This window comes from Heterocephalus glaber, unplaced genomic scaffold, assembly GCF_053883595.1.
Source record: "Heterocephalus glaber isolate CG9 unplaced genomic scaffold, H.glaber_assembly_v1.0 deba00001457, whole genome shotgun sequence".
In the NCBI taxonomy this organism is placed as follows: Eukaryota; Metazoa; Chordata; class Mammalia; order Rodentia; family Bathyergidae; genus Heterocephalus; species Heterocephalus glaber.
In genome coordinates this window covers 8,378,755-8,393,375 of record NW_028258305.1, presented here as the reverse complement: position 1 = coordinate 8,393,375, position 14,621 = coordinate 8,378,755, and the positions used below count along the sequence as shown (strand labels likewise).

The window sequence follows — 14,621 nt, the reverse complement described above, 5'->3', positions numbered from 1 at the left end:
TCATTGTTATGGAAATGCCAAATGGCAAAGCCACTTTGAAAGACAGTTCAGCAGCATCTGACAAAAAGAAACATACATACTATTGCCATAAGATCCAGCAGCTGCAGGGTGTATATAAGAACTCTCTAAACTTGTCCAATTTTGCTGTTCAATTAAAACTGCTCTAAAAAAATCTGAAAGAGAGAGACAACATATCATAAACATATCAATAAGAACACAGCCTACCACTGTCCCCAAGATAAAATTATCAGCTTAGCACAATCTCATTGTCAACTTTTATGAGCTCTTATTTAAAGTTCATCTTGAACAGTAAAATTTTAACATAAAACTTAATCAGAGGCAAAGACTAAAGGGAACTACTGACTTTCTAGGATTAAAGGGATTAACGGGTAAAAGCACTTAGGAAGTGCAGTATAACAAGCACTCAGTAAATGTTAGCTATTCTTATCATTGTATGACTGAAATAATGTTACTCCTAATGCAATCCTCCCCAAGGTAGGTGATAATGAAAATGGCCAGAGGTAAAATATCTGAAGCTACTGTGTAGTGTTACTGTAATGAAGGAAAGGAAATAAATAGCTTAGTAAGTAGAGGGAAAAGTAAAATCCAGAGGGACAGTTTTAAGATAGAAGAAATAAGACTGTATTTGTGTGCTATTAATTCCAATCTGCAAAGAGATAGAAATGATAATATGTATGAGAGTCAAAGGATTATTTTCTGGATCCTTTCCCTTGATTAGGAAACGGGGAATGAGATATATGAGTGTAGAGCACATGGGAGGGTTGGCCCTGGACTAGCAAGCAGTCTATCCCTACTCGAGAGGAAGCAGGCTAGATAGACTCAGATGCTAGTAGTTAGGAGTATGATCAAGCCTACTAGATCAGAATCCAGGCAAGTCCATTCTAGCAAGCTCCCTAAGTGATTATTAATGTCAATAGAGTTTGAAAATCACTGTTCTAAACAAACATATGTATTTCACATATGGGAAAAACAGGTCCAAAGAAACAGAAGTGATTATCCCAGATCAAGCGGCTCTTTTGTAGCATAAGCAGAACTAGCCACCATCCTTTTCACTACACAAAATAAATCCATAAAGTAAAATGAGCTTATATAGAGTTATTAAAGGTCATTCTAGAACCACTCAAGTCATTTGGACTTACAGGGACAATATAAATCAAATGTCCAGCTTCTACAGTTCCCCATAGAACAGTGGTGACGAACCCATGGCACAAGTGCTGCATTGTATCACTGAAAGCTCTAAAAGGTTCACCATCGCTGCTATAAAATATTAAAACTTAGGGCTGGGGATTTAGCTCAGTGGTTTTGCTGCCTACCGTGCAAGCGCAAGGACCCAAGTTCGATCCCTGGTACCAAAAAAAATATATATTAAAACTTAGAGTCACTTGGCTTGGAAACACTCTCAAACTCCAGAAACACAAATATCAACAGTTTCCTACACTGCACATAATTCCATTTAAAATATCTGTTCAGTATGATTCATCTCTCTAAAAATTAAAAATACAATGACAAAAAATTATAATTAAATAATTATATTTCAATAATTATGCCTGGATTTTGTCTTTTTAATCTGTCCATTTTGGATAATTATTATACCCTTTATTTAAGCATACCATGGTATATCTTCAAGAACTCCATTATCTGCAATCCTTAGAAAAATGTTTATAGTTTCTACTGATTCACACATAGTGTCTGGTCTTCTCACATAGTCTCCTCACATACACAGTGATCTTTATGAGCTCTTTGCTTGTTAATCTGTGTAAGTTCTGCTGGCCAATATTGGAGGCTTTACACCACTGAGGAATTGCATCTGCCTCTGCTGATAGGTCATATGGGACTACTTTAGTCCTCCCTTGAAAGTGTTGTGTAAGAATGGGAAACCAGGATCACCTTCCCCTGACTCTGTTTCCTGGCCAAAAGGCTCCATATCTGACAGACCACTACAAGACCACTCACCCTCTAGGCACCCATTCACTGTCCAGTTTTGCAGTTCACCAGTTCTGATTTTGGGCCCCACCCCCACTTCCTCTGAGACAAGTGTTTTAATGTGCGTGGCTCTTAGCCAGAAAAGTCTTGCGTGTACTCCACCATGCTAGTAGAAGTTCCTTCCAATTTCTATACTAATAGCCAATTGTTAGAAATTTACCTTATGGGAAATCAATAAAATCTGGTGGGGGTTATTTTCCCCTCTTTGGAATGTTTTGGTTTTTTAACTACTAAGAATATTTATTTCTAAAATTAATCCTTAGTTTGAAATTAACTGAGCAATATATTCTAAATGACATAGGGAGTGAGACAAGGAATAAAGTATACTAATACTAGAAAGTAGAAAAGACAATTTGAAAGGGAAAGTAAGTGTTAGCAAACTTAATAAACCAGCAGCGATGTATATTTATTTTTCTCATTTTCCCACAGATCCTCACAGGGCCTTAACTGAGATAGACATTTGGAAACTTCTGCTTTAAGACCTAATACTTTCTGACTGGTCAGAGGAATGGCAGATATTGATAATGTGTAGCTTCATGTATTTTGTAGTCTTTGGTAATATCTGAAATTGGTCAACCATTTATAATATATAGCAGCCATGCCCATAAATTAGTTGAAAAAACAACTCCTCAATAATTGTATTAAATGATAAAATGTTCCCTATTTGTATATGGCAACAAACTTTTAAAAACCAACCAAAATGAATTACCTAATATGAATGGTTAATAGTTTCCATTTGAAACTTGTTAATATTTCATAAGTTTAAAATGAATCAAGAGGGCCGGGGATATAACTCAGTGGTTCCACCACCTGCCTAGCAAGCGCAAGATCTGGAGTTCGATCCCCGCTACCAAAAACAAAAAAAAAAACCCAAAAAATGAATCAAGAACGTTTTGCATTTCTGGAACTGGAAGATGAGAAGACTAAGAAAGACGCCAGTAAAAACTAATAAAAATCACTGTGAAGACCAAATTCAGGAGTCTGTGAATTTTCCTTATCTCTATCAACTACATTTTCAAGGGCAGACTATTTCACTTCTAATTGCATTTTCTTTTTTTATCGAACTCGGGACCTTGTGCTTGCAAGGCAGGCGCCGGGAACTGCTGAGCTAAATCCCCGGCCCTCTAATTGCATTTTCAATTCAATTCTGTGTTTGAATTCCAGCTCTGCCACTTCATAGTTTCCTGGGAGAATTTAACCTTTGAATTTCACCTTCCTCATCATTAAAATGAGGATAAAAATCATACCTATTTCATTGAGTTATTGAAAGGACTGAAGGATACTGTGTATTATGCACTTAGCAGAGTACTCGGAATATGGTAAGGACTCAGTATATATCAACTCTTCCTATTAACAGCCACGTGTTAATAGCAATATTACAAAGATGAAGTTTTGAATCAGGCGTGATCTTTATTTTTTCAGGCATGATCTTTAAAGAGTCAAGTCCTGTTAGTGGGATTAAGTGAAACAATATCCTTTAGAAACTGGGATATTCCCCAGTAGCAGTTCAAGCTACCCCGGGAAATTTAGCTCAATTTTTTAAAAAGGGCTGGGGATGCAACTCAGTGTTAGAACGCTTGCCTATCAGGCTTGAAGCACTGGGTTCAATCCTCAGAACTACAACAAAGTCATGGTTGGAAGGAAAGAAAACTGACTTTCTGTATGATCTCATTACAGTAATTATTCATTTGGATAAGAATTTACTTTTTCTGTCCTTTCTGATTCTAACAATTTTGTTTCCCAGGATAGACACATTCCAAGTGAAAATTTGAGATATTAGAGCGTAACATTTGCAATATTGAGCTTAATGCATTTTACTTGATTCCCAGTAGTAGTATTCACCACCATAACACACACTTGCTGACTCTATTAATGTAGAAAACCGAATTTGCAATTCAGAGTTATTTACATTTTGGTGGTGGGGGGGGGGACCGGGGATCGAGCTCGGATCCTTGCGCTTGCACAGCAGGCGGCGAAACCACTGAGCTAAATCCCGGGCCCCTAATTACTTACATTCTTAAGAGACACCTTCTGGTAAAGACAATGCTTCACACAAGATACTTTTGGCCTCCCTCGGATCACATATATTTTCGTTCTTCCTAAGCAGATATACCAAAATGGCCTGCGCCGCGAGTCATTTCATCTGTTTTAATCCGAGTCTCCCACATTATCCCCCTTTCTTCTGGATTTAAGAGTTGGTCATCTAAAACCAAGCTCCAAGGATCTGGTTGCTAGGAGACAAGACGCTAAGAGGGTGGGGACGCTGCACTGCGACAATCCCAGGAGTGAAAGGCAGAGAAGGGAAGGCACGGGGAAAGCTAGGCGGCTCCCCGCCCTGCCGCTCGTCCGGCTCCCTCCAGCTCGGGAGGAGCTCGTCGCTCATTGGCTCCGCCGCCGTGGAGCTGACTCGCGATTGGTCAGATAGCATCGGCTCGGCTCTTTTCCCCGCCCCCCTGCTCCTGGCACTGGTGCCTGGCCGTAGCCTGTAAGCGGACGCCCGGGTGGGCGGCGTGTGCTGGCACCGCGTCGGGATTACGGGCTGGGTCGTGTGGGCTCCTTGGCAAGACAGCAGGTGACAGAGGCGCAGCGAAGCCCTCCGTGGCCCCTTAGAGGTGAGAGAGACGACGTAAGACTCGGGCGACGGTAGGGGAACGGGAAGTGGGGCGAGGGGCGGTACCGCTCGCCGCCAGCCGGTTCCACCGCGGTCCCCACCCCCACTTGGGGTGCCTGGGCCGGGGTCCCGGCCGCCGAACGCCCCCACGCGCAGCCAGCCGGCCCGGCTCCAGCCGCCCGCCTGCTCCCCGAGCCAGCAGCGGGTCTCGCCTGTCCTCCAGCTGAGGGAGCTCGGCGTATCCCCGCTTCTGTCCCGCCTCGCCTTTGCGGGACGTCTTTGTCTGACCCAACCTGCGTTCCGTGATTTTCTGCGCCTACCGGGACTGTGAGGGAGCCGCGAAGGTCTGGGGTGCCCGGAGGAAGCGCCGCACAGGAGCCTCGGGGCCAGGGTTTGAAGGGCTTTGACCTCCACACTCTGGGCATGGGTATAGTGTTACTTTCTCTGGGATCAGAGCCAGCTGCCTCGGTTCTCGTTTGTGGTTAGGGGTCTGGAAGTCCGGGTCCAGGATAACTCAGTGTTACCGCCACCCTCCCTTGTGCCAGAGGCCTTCGACCTTCCCCACCGACCCTCCACCCTCTTTCCATCTTGCCACTACCTGGGGCAAAAAAAAAAGTCCGTCTACAAGAGCCAGTCTGTTTGCACAGAGAAAAAATTCAGATGCTTTTCGTCGACCTCCATCTGGTAGGGAAGTTACAGACACTGTCTTAGTAATACATATACAAAAACCAAGATATGGGAATAAGAGGTGTATTCTTTAGAAGTGTAATCTATTAAATAATAGAATATTTTTTAAATTTTTTATTAGTAGACGTTTGCAGTGCATAATGATTACATTCCTCATGGGGAGTTGGTGCATCATGTACGTAATATCTCTTTTCCCTCTTTTTCCTTCCCCCTCCCTCCATCTCTTCCCCCTCTTCCCATTTGCAAAATACCTATCTCCTCTGTTTCCAATTGTATTTTATTTTTCTCTTTATTAGAATATTTATTTTTGGTTAAGAAAAACTTTTTTTTCCCATGTTGATAGAACCCTTACTAGGCAAGCACTCTACCACTGAGGTACATTTCCAGCCCAAATTCTTTTCACATTTAGATTATTTAAATTATTCTTAAACAGGTATAGCATGAACGAATCGAATATCGTTTGAAATATACATATAAGTTTTTAAGTGTTTGATGTGGACAGTGTTTTAGAATTTCAGTTGAATCTTTCAAAAAAAAAACAAAAACAACCCAACAGGGTCTTCGCCCGGAAATCTGTTTTAGACTGCTTTGTGCTGAGATTCAAACAAATCATAATAAACCAGCCCATTCCCTGCTTCCCAAATCAGGTGGTATGCAAAGTGATGCATGTACTGCTCACATAAAGGAGAACAGTGCCTTTTTCGCTAGTGAGAAACCAGGTCCTTCAAGAATGTTGTGCATTCAAAATTAAATTGACTAATCTGCAGGACACAATTACCATTTATTTTTGCACAATGGAAATACTTAAATCATTTAAATGAGTTGTGGCTCTTCAATTTGAAGTGGATTGCAAAAGATACAATCAGTCTGTCAAGTTTTGTGATTTTCTTATTAATTCAGCAAACATTTTTGGCAATATGTATTTGACTTGTTGGTCACTTCTAGAAATCAGAAACGAGTCTCCTCCCATAAGAGAAACCATAGTCCTGTAGGTTAAAGGGAAAAATAAACAAATTTTTCACGACCTTTCAAAGATTTCTGACGTTCTTCCAAGACCTTTTCCAGGCCTTCATTCCACAGGTTTTCATCAAACTCAGCTAGGAATATATGAAAGAACGTTGCTTTTGGATTCACTCAATTTTTTTACCTGACTTTGAAATGGCTCTTTTTTTTTCTGGTACCTAGGATCGAACTCAGGGCCTTGCCCTTGTGAGGAAGGTACAGCGCCACTGAGCTAAGTCCCCAGCCGAAATGGCCAAATCTTTAAAAAAGAATGAAGTTCTGTAAAATTATTTTCTACTGGGTACAGTTACAGTTATTAAACTAATTACTGGGAATTGTTTATGCCAATAATGACCGAAGTAGGAAGGGGGAAATAATGGTAGTAATAAGTTACTGAGCATATGTTGTGTAGCAGACAGTGTGCTGGGTCTTTATAGTATAATTTGGTTCTCACAATAGTCCTAAACATAGGTATTTTCCTTATGGGTGAGACAGTGGAAGCCCCAGTTTGTACTGCTAGAGTGGTAAAGCTGCTACTCAATTTGTTAGCAACATACTTCATTGAGATATTACTATCCTTTTATTTATCATATTAACCTTTCTTTTTTTTTTTGGTACAGGGGATTAAAGCCAGGACTTTCACACTGAGCTGCATCCCTGGCCTTTTTTTTTTTTTTTTTTTTGAGTCAGGCTCTTGCTAAGTTGCCCAGGATGGACTCAAACTTGCATTTCCCTACAACCTGGTTTATCATATTAATCTTTATGAATCTGCTTAATCCAGGAGCTCAAGAACAGTGATGCAATTACTACAAACATTATATATTTCTCACTGTATGCCGGGTAATACTTGGCATCCAGAGTATCCTCAGAAGTATGTGAGCTAGCTACTATTTTTACCTTTGTTTTACAGATGAGAAAATTGACGCATAGATATTATCTGAACCAGATAATACCTTAAATCGTAAAACTGGGTGCAACGTTGGACAGTCTGACTCTGGAATCTACACACATAACTACTGCATTTCACTGGCCCTTCAGTAAGGTATGTTTCTGGATGATAAGAAGCTATGATTTTAGAATGCTTAATATCCTTCTGTGTCTTTTTTATTATTAATAAAACACTTTATTATAAACTTCTGCAGAATATAAACTGATTTTGTATCAAGACTTTTTGAAACTTTTAAAACTATATGTAACATAAGCTTATCATTATTATAGTGTATTCATTTTCCACTTTCCAGTCTAGAAAATATACTGCAAGTTAACAAGGGGAAAAAAATCTGAATTGCTTTATAGAAAAACAATGAACATAAAAATACCCAACTCAAAGCTAAAACAAATCTAATCAAGAAATAGATTCTGCAAAGCCTATTAATCCTCCAATTAAAAATAAATTATTTCCCAAGGAAAAATAATTCCACCATCATGGCAATCTGAATAAACCAGAGCCACTCTCCTAGAGGGAAATTATATTAAATGTAAGAAAAATGTAATAATCCTTTCAGAAAATGAGGGAAAGCAATTTCCACATTCAAGAGCAAGCATACTAAAATACTTAACGTTCACCTGGCCTTTGTGAGAATGAAAATTCCTGTTCATGTAAGTGATGTGAACATGAATATCATAAAACCAAGCTCCTTAGCTATTTTTTTCAATTTAACCTCAGGAGAACCAACTAAAAGAGGTTCAAAATCCAAGGATAGACTGATCCCAAAGCATTTCTTCCTCTGTTCTTTCTTTACCTTGTTCCTTTTTCTCTTTTTTACGCTTACAGTGGTCTTCCCTCTGAGAGGCTACATCTTGGCTTTTTTCCTCTTTCCGATGCTTAAGCTTTTCTGTGCTGACCTGGGCAGTTTCAGTTTCTACCTATGTTTTCCTTCTTTGGATGCTCTCATGTTCTTCTAAATCCACTTCCTCGGGACTTCTTTTCCTTTTATGTTTGGGCCGTTCCTCCTTTGGTTTTTCTTTGCCTTCCTCTGAGTGCCTTCTTTTCTTCTGATGACTGGCTTGATGGGTACCAGTCTTGGATCCCGAAGAGAGGTGCTCGGGACCTCTAGATTCTACACTGGCTGAACCATGATTATATTCTTGCTGACTGAGGTTCAGGGGTGCTGGTTTTTCTGAGAAACAGTCCCTGGGGAACTGACAGTAGCTCAGAGACTAGTCTAGGCCTGTTGTCATAATCTGGGACCCACTGAGGTAACCGGTTTTCTGTCTGTGAGATATTATGTGATCTTGGGTAGGTCTGGATGGTTCCAGATGGGAGTCTTTGATCAAACTTTCTATACATGGGTCTGGAATCAACTTCTTCCCTGTACCCACAGCTTTCCAAATAGTCCTCTCTCATCTTTCTGAAACAAGTCTTTGGCTCTAAGCCTCTGGCTTTCTGCACTTTAATATAATCTTCAAGTTCATCTTGAAAAGAGTCATATGACTTTGAATTCTTCATTAGGTTGACATAAACGGATTCTCTTTGTCAGTTTGAGGACTTGGTGGAGAAATCTGATCATATTTATCTAGTACTTGCTTCAGGTTTTCAGCATGAACTTTCCCCAAATAGTGAGACTGTACAACAATCAGGGAGCTCATAATGTAAAATCTTTTATTATTAAAACTGTAGCACTGCTCCACAGATGACTTTTATATAAAGCACCTGTAAAAGTTGTCTTTCTTCATTCAATATAGTATCTTCGCTGAGGCAAGGGTGGGATCTACAACTACTGTCCCCCTCCCCGCCAGTGCTGCCGGCCAAAGGACAGGTGGCCGTGGAGGTGGCAGAGAGGCAGGAACAACCACTGCTGCTGCCGCTTCCTCCGCCACCAAGCAGGCAGGGTGGGAGTTCTATGTCTTTTTTTAATGTTCATACAAACACATAGAGGACAACTATAATGTCTACCACCTAATACACTATATCCTTGTTTTATGCAAACAGTTACATAGTACTAATCATAGTTTTGCTTAGAGCTTACAACATTCCAACCCCTGTGCAGTGTTTTAAACATCTCAGTCCTCAGCATAATCCTGGAAAATAGCTAGTGTTATTGTGTGCTGCATCTCCTTTGTGAGGTACTTTTAGTGTCTTCAAGGTGATTTTATAAAATGATTCGAATCTCTCCATGCCATCAATCAATTTTTATCACCTGACTTTCATTCCTGCAGTTGAACAAGATTAGGTGACTTACCTTGACTAGAATAGGATGGTGCTGAAATTCAAACCAGAGCTTCAGACTCCTGTGTATGGGGGTGGGGCTAGTGGTGTAGGAGTGATGGCTTAGGATGGGGGATACACTTTTTTTCCCAGTATATTGGTCTGTTGGTGGATCTTGTACTGCTTGTCCTAAAATAGGCCATATTTTCCCATTGGAACAGCTTACATTTGGAGATTTTGTCCCCAACCAAGAATTCAGTGTTAGTTAAGTCATTGATATAACTAGCCATAGACATTTGTCATCATTTTGATCTGTAAATTTATGTTCCAACTTCAGATACAGTGCTTGGCACATAGTGGGGATTTAGTAAATGTCCGAATCAATTAAGAAGTATCTTGGGTGGGGATTTAGCTCAGTGGCACCACGCCTGCCTCATAAGCACAAGGTCCTGAGTTCAATCCCCAGTACCAAAAAGAAAAAAAAGAAGGAATGTCTTAAGTACATTGACAAAAAATTGTTTCTAAAATATTGTAAGTTTGAATGGGTAGCTTCTTTTTTATTGACTTTTTTTTTTTTTTTTCCATAGAGGGGATAGAACTCTGGACTTTGCACTTGTGAGGCAGGCGTGGCGCCACTGAGCTAAATCCCCTTCCCTGTGTAGCTTCTTTTTATTTGTGATATCACAGCTTTTTCCCTTCCCTACATTACAGGCAGAGCTTTTGGAGCTGTTTCAGTGAAACATAATTAATTTCACAATCTATTAGGGCCTGCCCCCTGCCCCAGCCACTATTCCTAATGCACTATGTCCCTTATACAATACTTCTTACATAGTATGGAAACCATATGGATTTGAGAGTCATTTTTACCTGAGTTTGAAATCCTTGCTCTCTTTTATGAGCTGTATGAGCTTGCACAAATTAATTTCTCTGAACCTGTTTCTTCATCTTATAAAAGGGGAAGAGCACCTACTTTATAGGAATGTGTTAAGAATTTATTGAAGTAGGGCTGGAGATTAAGCTCAGTGGTTCTGCTGCCTGCCCCACAAGTGCAAGGACCTGAGTTTGATCCCCAGTACCAAAAAAAAGAATTTTATTGAAGTAACATAAAAAGAGCAGAGTTCCTGCTCTTTATAGATACTCAGTAAGTAACAGCTGTTACATTTCCCCCTCTGCCCCTCCTCAGCTCTCCTCTGCTTTCTTTGACTCTTGGTCAGATAGTATTATGTTTAAATTTCCTGTTTTTCTGCCAGGTATTCCTTGAATACAGGAAATATATAGCATGGTCATAGTAAGGACTTGTATCCCTGGTGCATGGTACCCAGCTGGGCTCAAGCAGTGTTTGTTGAACTATATGTGGAAAACCACCCACAGCCTCTTTGTGTGCATTATGTTATAGCCTGCTGGGTTCAGACACCCTTGAGTAAGCTGAGGAGCAGTGGATATGTTATTCAGGAGCTCCTGGATTAAACTAGGGATTGTGATGAAAGGAGAGAATGGTGGCACCAAATGAGGAAGCCTGCAAAGCCTCCACTCTGAAGTCTTTTACATATGTCAGGGTGCGCATTTGTGTGTGTAAGTATTAAACATTTTCAGGCCAGTTGTCACATTGCTTCTGAAGATAAGAAAGAACTTTGGTGTTTTTTTGTTGTTTCAAATGTGTAAACATGCCAGTTGTGGTGGCTCATGCCTGTAATCCCAGCACTCCTGAGGCCAAAGCAGGAGGATCACAATGAGTTCAAGGCCAGCCTGAACTGCACAGAGACCTTGTCTCAAAAAAAACCAAAAAAGGGGAGGGGAGGGAACATAATAGTAAACACAGTTGTTGATATAATCTCTCTGCCATTTATAACTAATAACCACAGTAACTGTTATTCTTACTTTTTTTGGTACCGGGGATCGAACTCGGGACCTTGCACTTGTGAGGCAGGCGGTGAAACCACTGAGCTACATCCCCAGCCCCGTAACTGTTATTCTTAACCTAAATTGTCAGATTAACTTTGTTTTAAGTTTCATTTATTGAGTCAATAAAAGGTCAGTATGCTTAGCCCTCATTGATTATGCATTTTTTTTTTTTTTTTTGGTAATGGGGATTGAACTCGGGACCTTGTGCTTTCGAGGCAGGCGGCAGCACCACTGAGCTAAATCCCTGGCCCTGCCCTCATTGATTATGATGTGGACATTTACTCACAGGAAAAAGAAAGGGAATATTGCTTATGAATAGAATGAAATTATAATTCTTTTTTTTTTTTTTTTTTTTTTTTTTTTTACCAGGGATTGAATTTAAAACCTTGCACTTTAGAGGCAGGCGCGATGCCACTGAGCTAAATCCCTGCCTGAAATTATAATTTTTTAAATAGTGATATATGGGTATTTTCACCATTTATAAATTGCTAATCAGTGTATAAATAGATACACTTAAGAGTTTTTTCAGGAAGATAAATTGTATTCACTTCTCCCCCAACATTTTATTGTGAAAAATTTTGAACATACAGCAAAGTAAAAAGTTTAAATATCTATATACCCACCATTTAGATTCTGCCATTAATACTTATTTTAATTTTAATGGCTATCAAGTCAAAATATTCATAAGTATACTTTTATGTTTGAAGAGTTTGGCCTGAATGTTCTGTATTTTAGGTCAATTTTATATTTTCTTTACATGCCATCACATATTTTTTAGGCATGAATTATAATGAATCTATCATGCTCTGAAAACACTTGAATTTCAGATGTAAATAAAGCTGATTTTTCCTCCCTACCCCTAGTTCCAAAAGATGAGTCGTGGATATTCAGAAAACAACAATTTCCTGAACAATAACAACCAAATGGTATTGGACATGATCCTTTATCCATTAATTGGAATCCCTCAGACCATCAACTGGGAAAGCATTGCAAGACTTTTACCTGGATTAACACCCAAAGAGGTAAATAACAGTCCCCCATTTATTTTCTGAAAAATAAAAAAAGTGATCAATTTAAAGAAACAACCAAGTAAGATAAAATATTTGAGTTTTACATATCCATATGCAGGTATGTATATGTATATCTATGATTTGACTAGACACAAACTATATAAATTGACATGTTTAAATTCGACCCCTGTTTAACTTACTGGAAAGTCCTACTTTATATCATGACATCATTTGACTTCACTTGGCACTAATACATCTGTCATAGACCAACTTTCTTCCTTACATGTATCTTTTTTTTTCTTTGCCATGAACAATTATAATATGTCTTGGTATGAATTTAATTATAAACAAAAGCGAATGGGCACTGAAATATTTTGTCATCCTGATAATCTAGGTGATTTTGTTTATGTAATTCTCAGAATCAAAACTTAATTTTTGTACTTGGAATTGATCTGGGGCCTTTGCATTGAGCTACATCCCCAGCCCTTTATAAAAAATTTTTATTTTGAGACAGGGTCTCACTAAGTCATTAAGTTTCCCAGGCTGAGTTCAAACTGTGATCCTCCTGCGTCAGCCTCCCAGAGTGCTGGGATTAAAGGTGTATGCCACCTGCTTGGCTAAAATTTAAAAATTTTTATAGAGGACTCAGTCCTGTAATTTGTCCGTGAACATTAGTGTGAGAAATACCTCAAATTTTTTACTTCTAAAAAGAATCCTAAAGTAGGTGAATCATCTTGGACTTCTAGAAATGGCATTCTAAAATGGCATTTTTTCCCAGGTAGATTTTAAACATTTCCCCATTGCCTGGCCCATCATACATACTCAATAAATAGGTACTGAATCAAAATCAAGTTCCACCCTCTTTCCTTATAGCTAGGAAAACTAGGCCTCAGAAATTATTCCCTTCACCTGTACTGTGGGTCTTTGTGAAATTATGAAGGGATTTTTTTACTGTATATCATCACTTCCTAATTTATATAATTTTTGAAGCAAAATATTTATTGGTACATTTTAGATATACACAATGATAACACTCATCGTGAGGGATTTGTACCTATACATGATATATCAACTTTTTGTTATGAATGCTCTCAAACCTACAGAAAAGTTGAAAGAATAGCACAATCCTATTTCCTTTACATAGATTCAGCAATTCTTATTTGGTTGATATCTTCATAGGACTAATTTCTCTGACATATAAATGTAACTTTCAGACATCATGATGGTTTTTTTCCTATAGGCTTCAGAATATATGTCCTTAAAATAAGGACATTATTGGGCCGGGGATTTAGCTCAGTGGTTCTGGCACCTGCCTCACAAGTGCAAGGTCCCGAGTTCAATCCCTGGTACCCAAAAATTAGATAAATAAATAAAATAAGGACATTATTACATAGTTACAATACTATTATCAAACCTAAGAAAATTAACAATAACTCCATCATTTCATCTAATACAGTATTCACTGTATCTTCAAAATTACCCATTTAGAATTTTTTAAAAAAATATGAAAATATAAATCAAGCATTGTGGCACACACTTGTAATCCCAGCACTCTGGAATACTGAGGCAGGAAGATTACACGTTCAAGCCTAGCCTGGGTAATTTAGCAATACACTGACTCAAAATAAAAAGGGCTAGGGGTATAGCTCAGGGTGAAAGGTCCTTGGTTCAGTCCCCAGTATGGCGGGGTGGATGGGTAAAATACAACTAAACATGAATCAAAGTAGTTTTAGATAATAATTTTTAATACTTATGTCCTAAACAAAACATCTTTAAAGAATATATACATAGTAAAAAATCAGAATTGTACTCAGAATTGTAAATCGGACCTTTCCTAAGGCAAGGTATTGATAACTTATATATATCCTTCCATATTCTTTTTTATACCTATCTGAGTTTTTTTTTCAGCGATGGGAATTGAACCCAGGTCCTCATGTGTGCTAGGCCCACACTGTACCACTGAGCCACATCCCCAGGTCCCTGTGATAATTCTTAAAGGGAGCATACGACATATACTGTGTACAGTTTTCCTACTTGCTTTATTTACTTAGCATATTGTAAACGTCTTTGTATGCCGGTCAGTAGACTTCTGCAATATTCAATGACAGTTTATTTGAACCATAATTATTTATCCAGTCCCTTTTCTTGAGTATTTAGGTTATTTTTTTCCAACTTTTCTCTACTACACTACCACTGTAACAGATATCTTATTATCATTTCTTTAGGGGATAATCACAGAAACAGAATTGCTAAGTCA

At 39.0% G+C, this 14,621-nt stretch overlaps 1 protein-coding gene, 1 long non-coding RNA gene and 1 pseudogene across 16 annotated transcripts in view; 1 reads left to right on the top strand and 2 right to left on the bottom strand.

Annotated features, from left to right (window-relative positions):
• LOC147826945 (uncharacterized) overlaps positions 1 to 4,369 on the bottom strand; it is a 33,965-nt gene extending 29,596 nt beyond the window's left edge. Inside the window, exons 1-2 of the long non-coding RNA XR_015452976.1 lie at positions 4,018 to 4,369; positions 81 to 173 (exon numbers count right to left, since the gene is read on the bottom strand). This is a non-coding gene — a long non-coding RNA (uncharacterized LOC147826945). The remainder of the gene's footprint in view (positions 1 to 80; positions 174 to 4,017) is intronic.
• A 95-nt stretch (positions 4,370 to 4,464) lies between these two features.
• Positions 4,465 to 14,621, top strand: part of Sanbr (SANT and BTB domain regulator of CSR) — a 57,845-nt gene continuing 47,688 nt past the window's right edge. For 2 of the 15 annotated variants that reach the window (XM_021246325.2, XM_021246319.2), the window contains exons 1-3: positions 4,465 to 4,616; positions 7,215 to 7,346; positions 12,218 to 12,376. Coding sequence is in view for 12 of the 15 variants with exons in the window: in XM_021246319.2 (XP_021101978.1) it covers positions 12,227 to 12,376 (150 nt within the window). In the remaining 3 variants the exon portion in view is untranslated. Of the gene's footprint in view, positions 4,617 to 4,931; positions 5,043 to 5,079; positions 5,300 to 7,214; positions 7,347 to 10,817; positions 11,025 to 12,217; positions 12,377 to 14,621 lie in introns of those variants that run through there. The other 13 variants (XM_087216030.1, XM_087216028.1, XM_087216029.1 and 10 more) reach the window with 12 other exon arrangements.
• On the bottom strand, positions 7,910 to 9,031 carry LOC101697460 (lysine-rich coiled-coil protein 1-like; annotated as a pseudogene).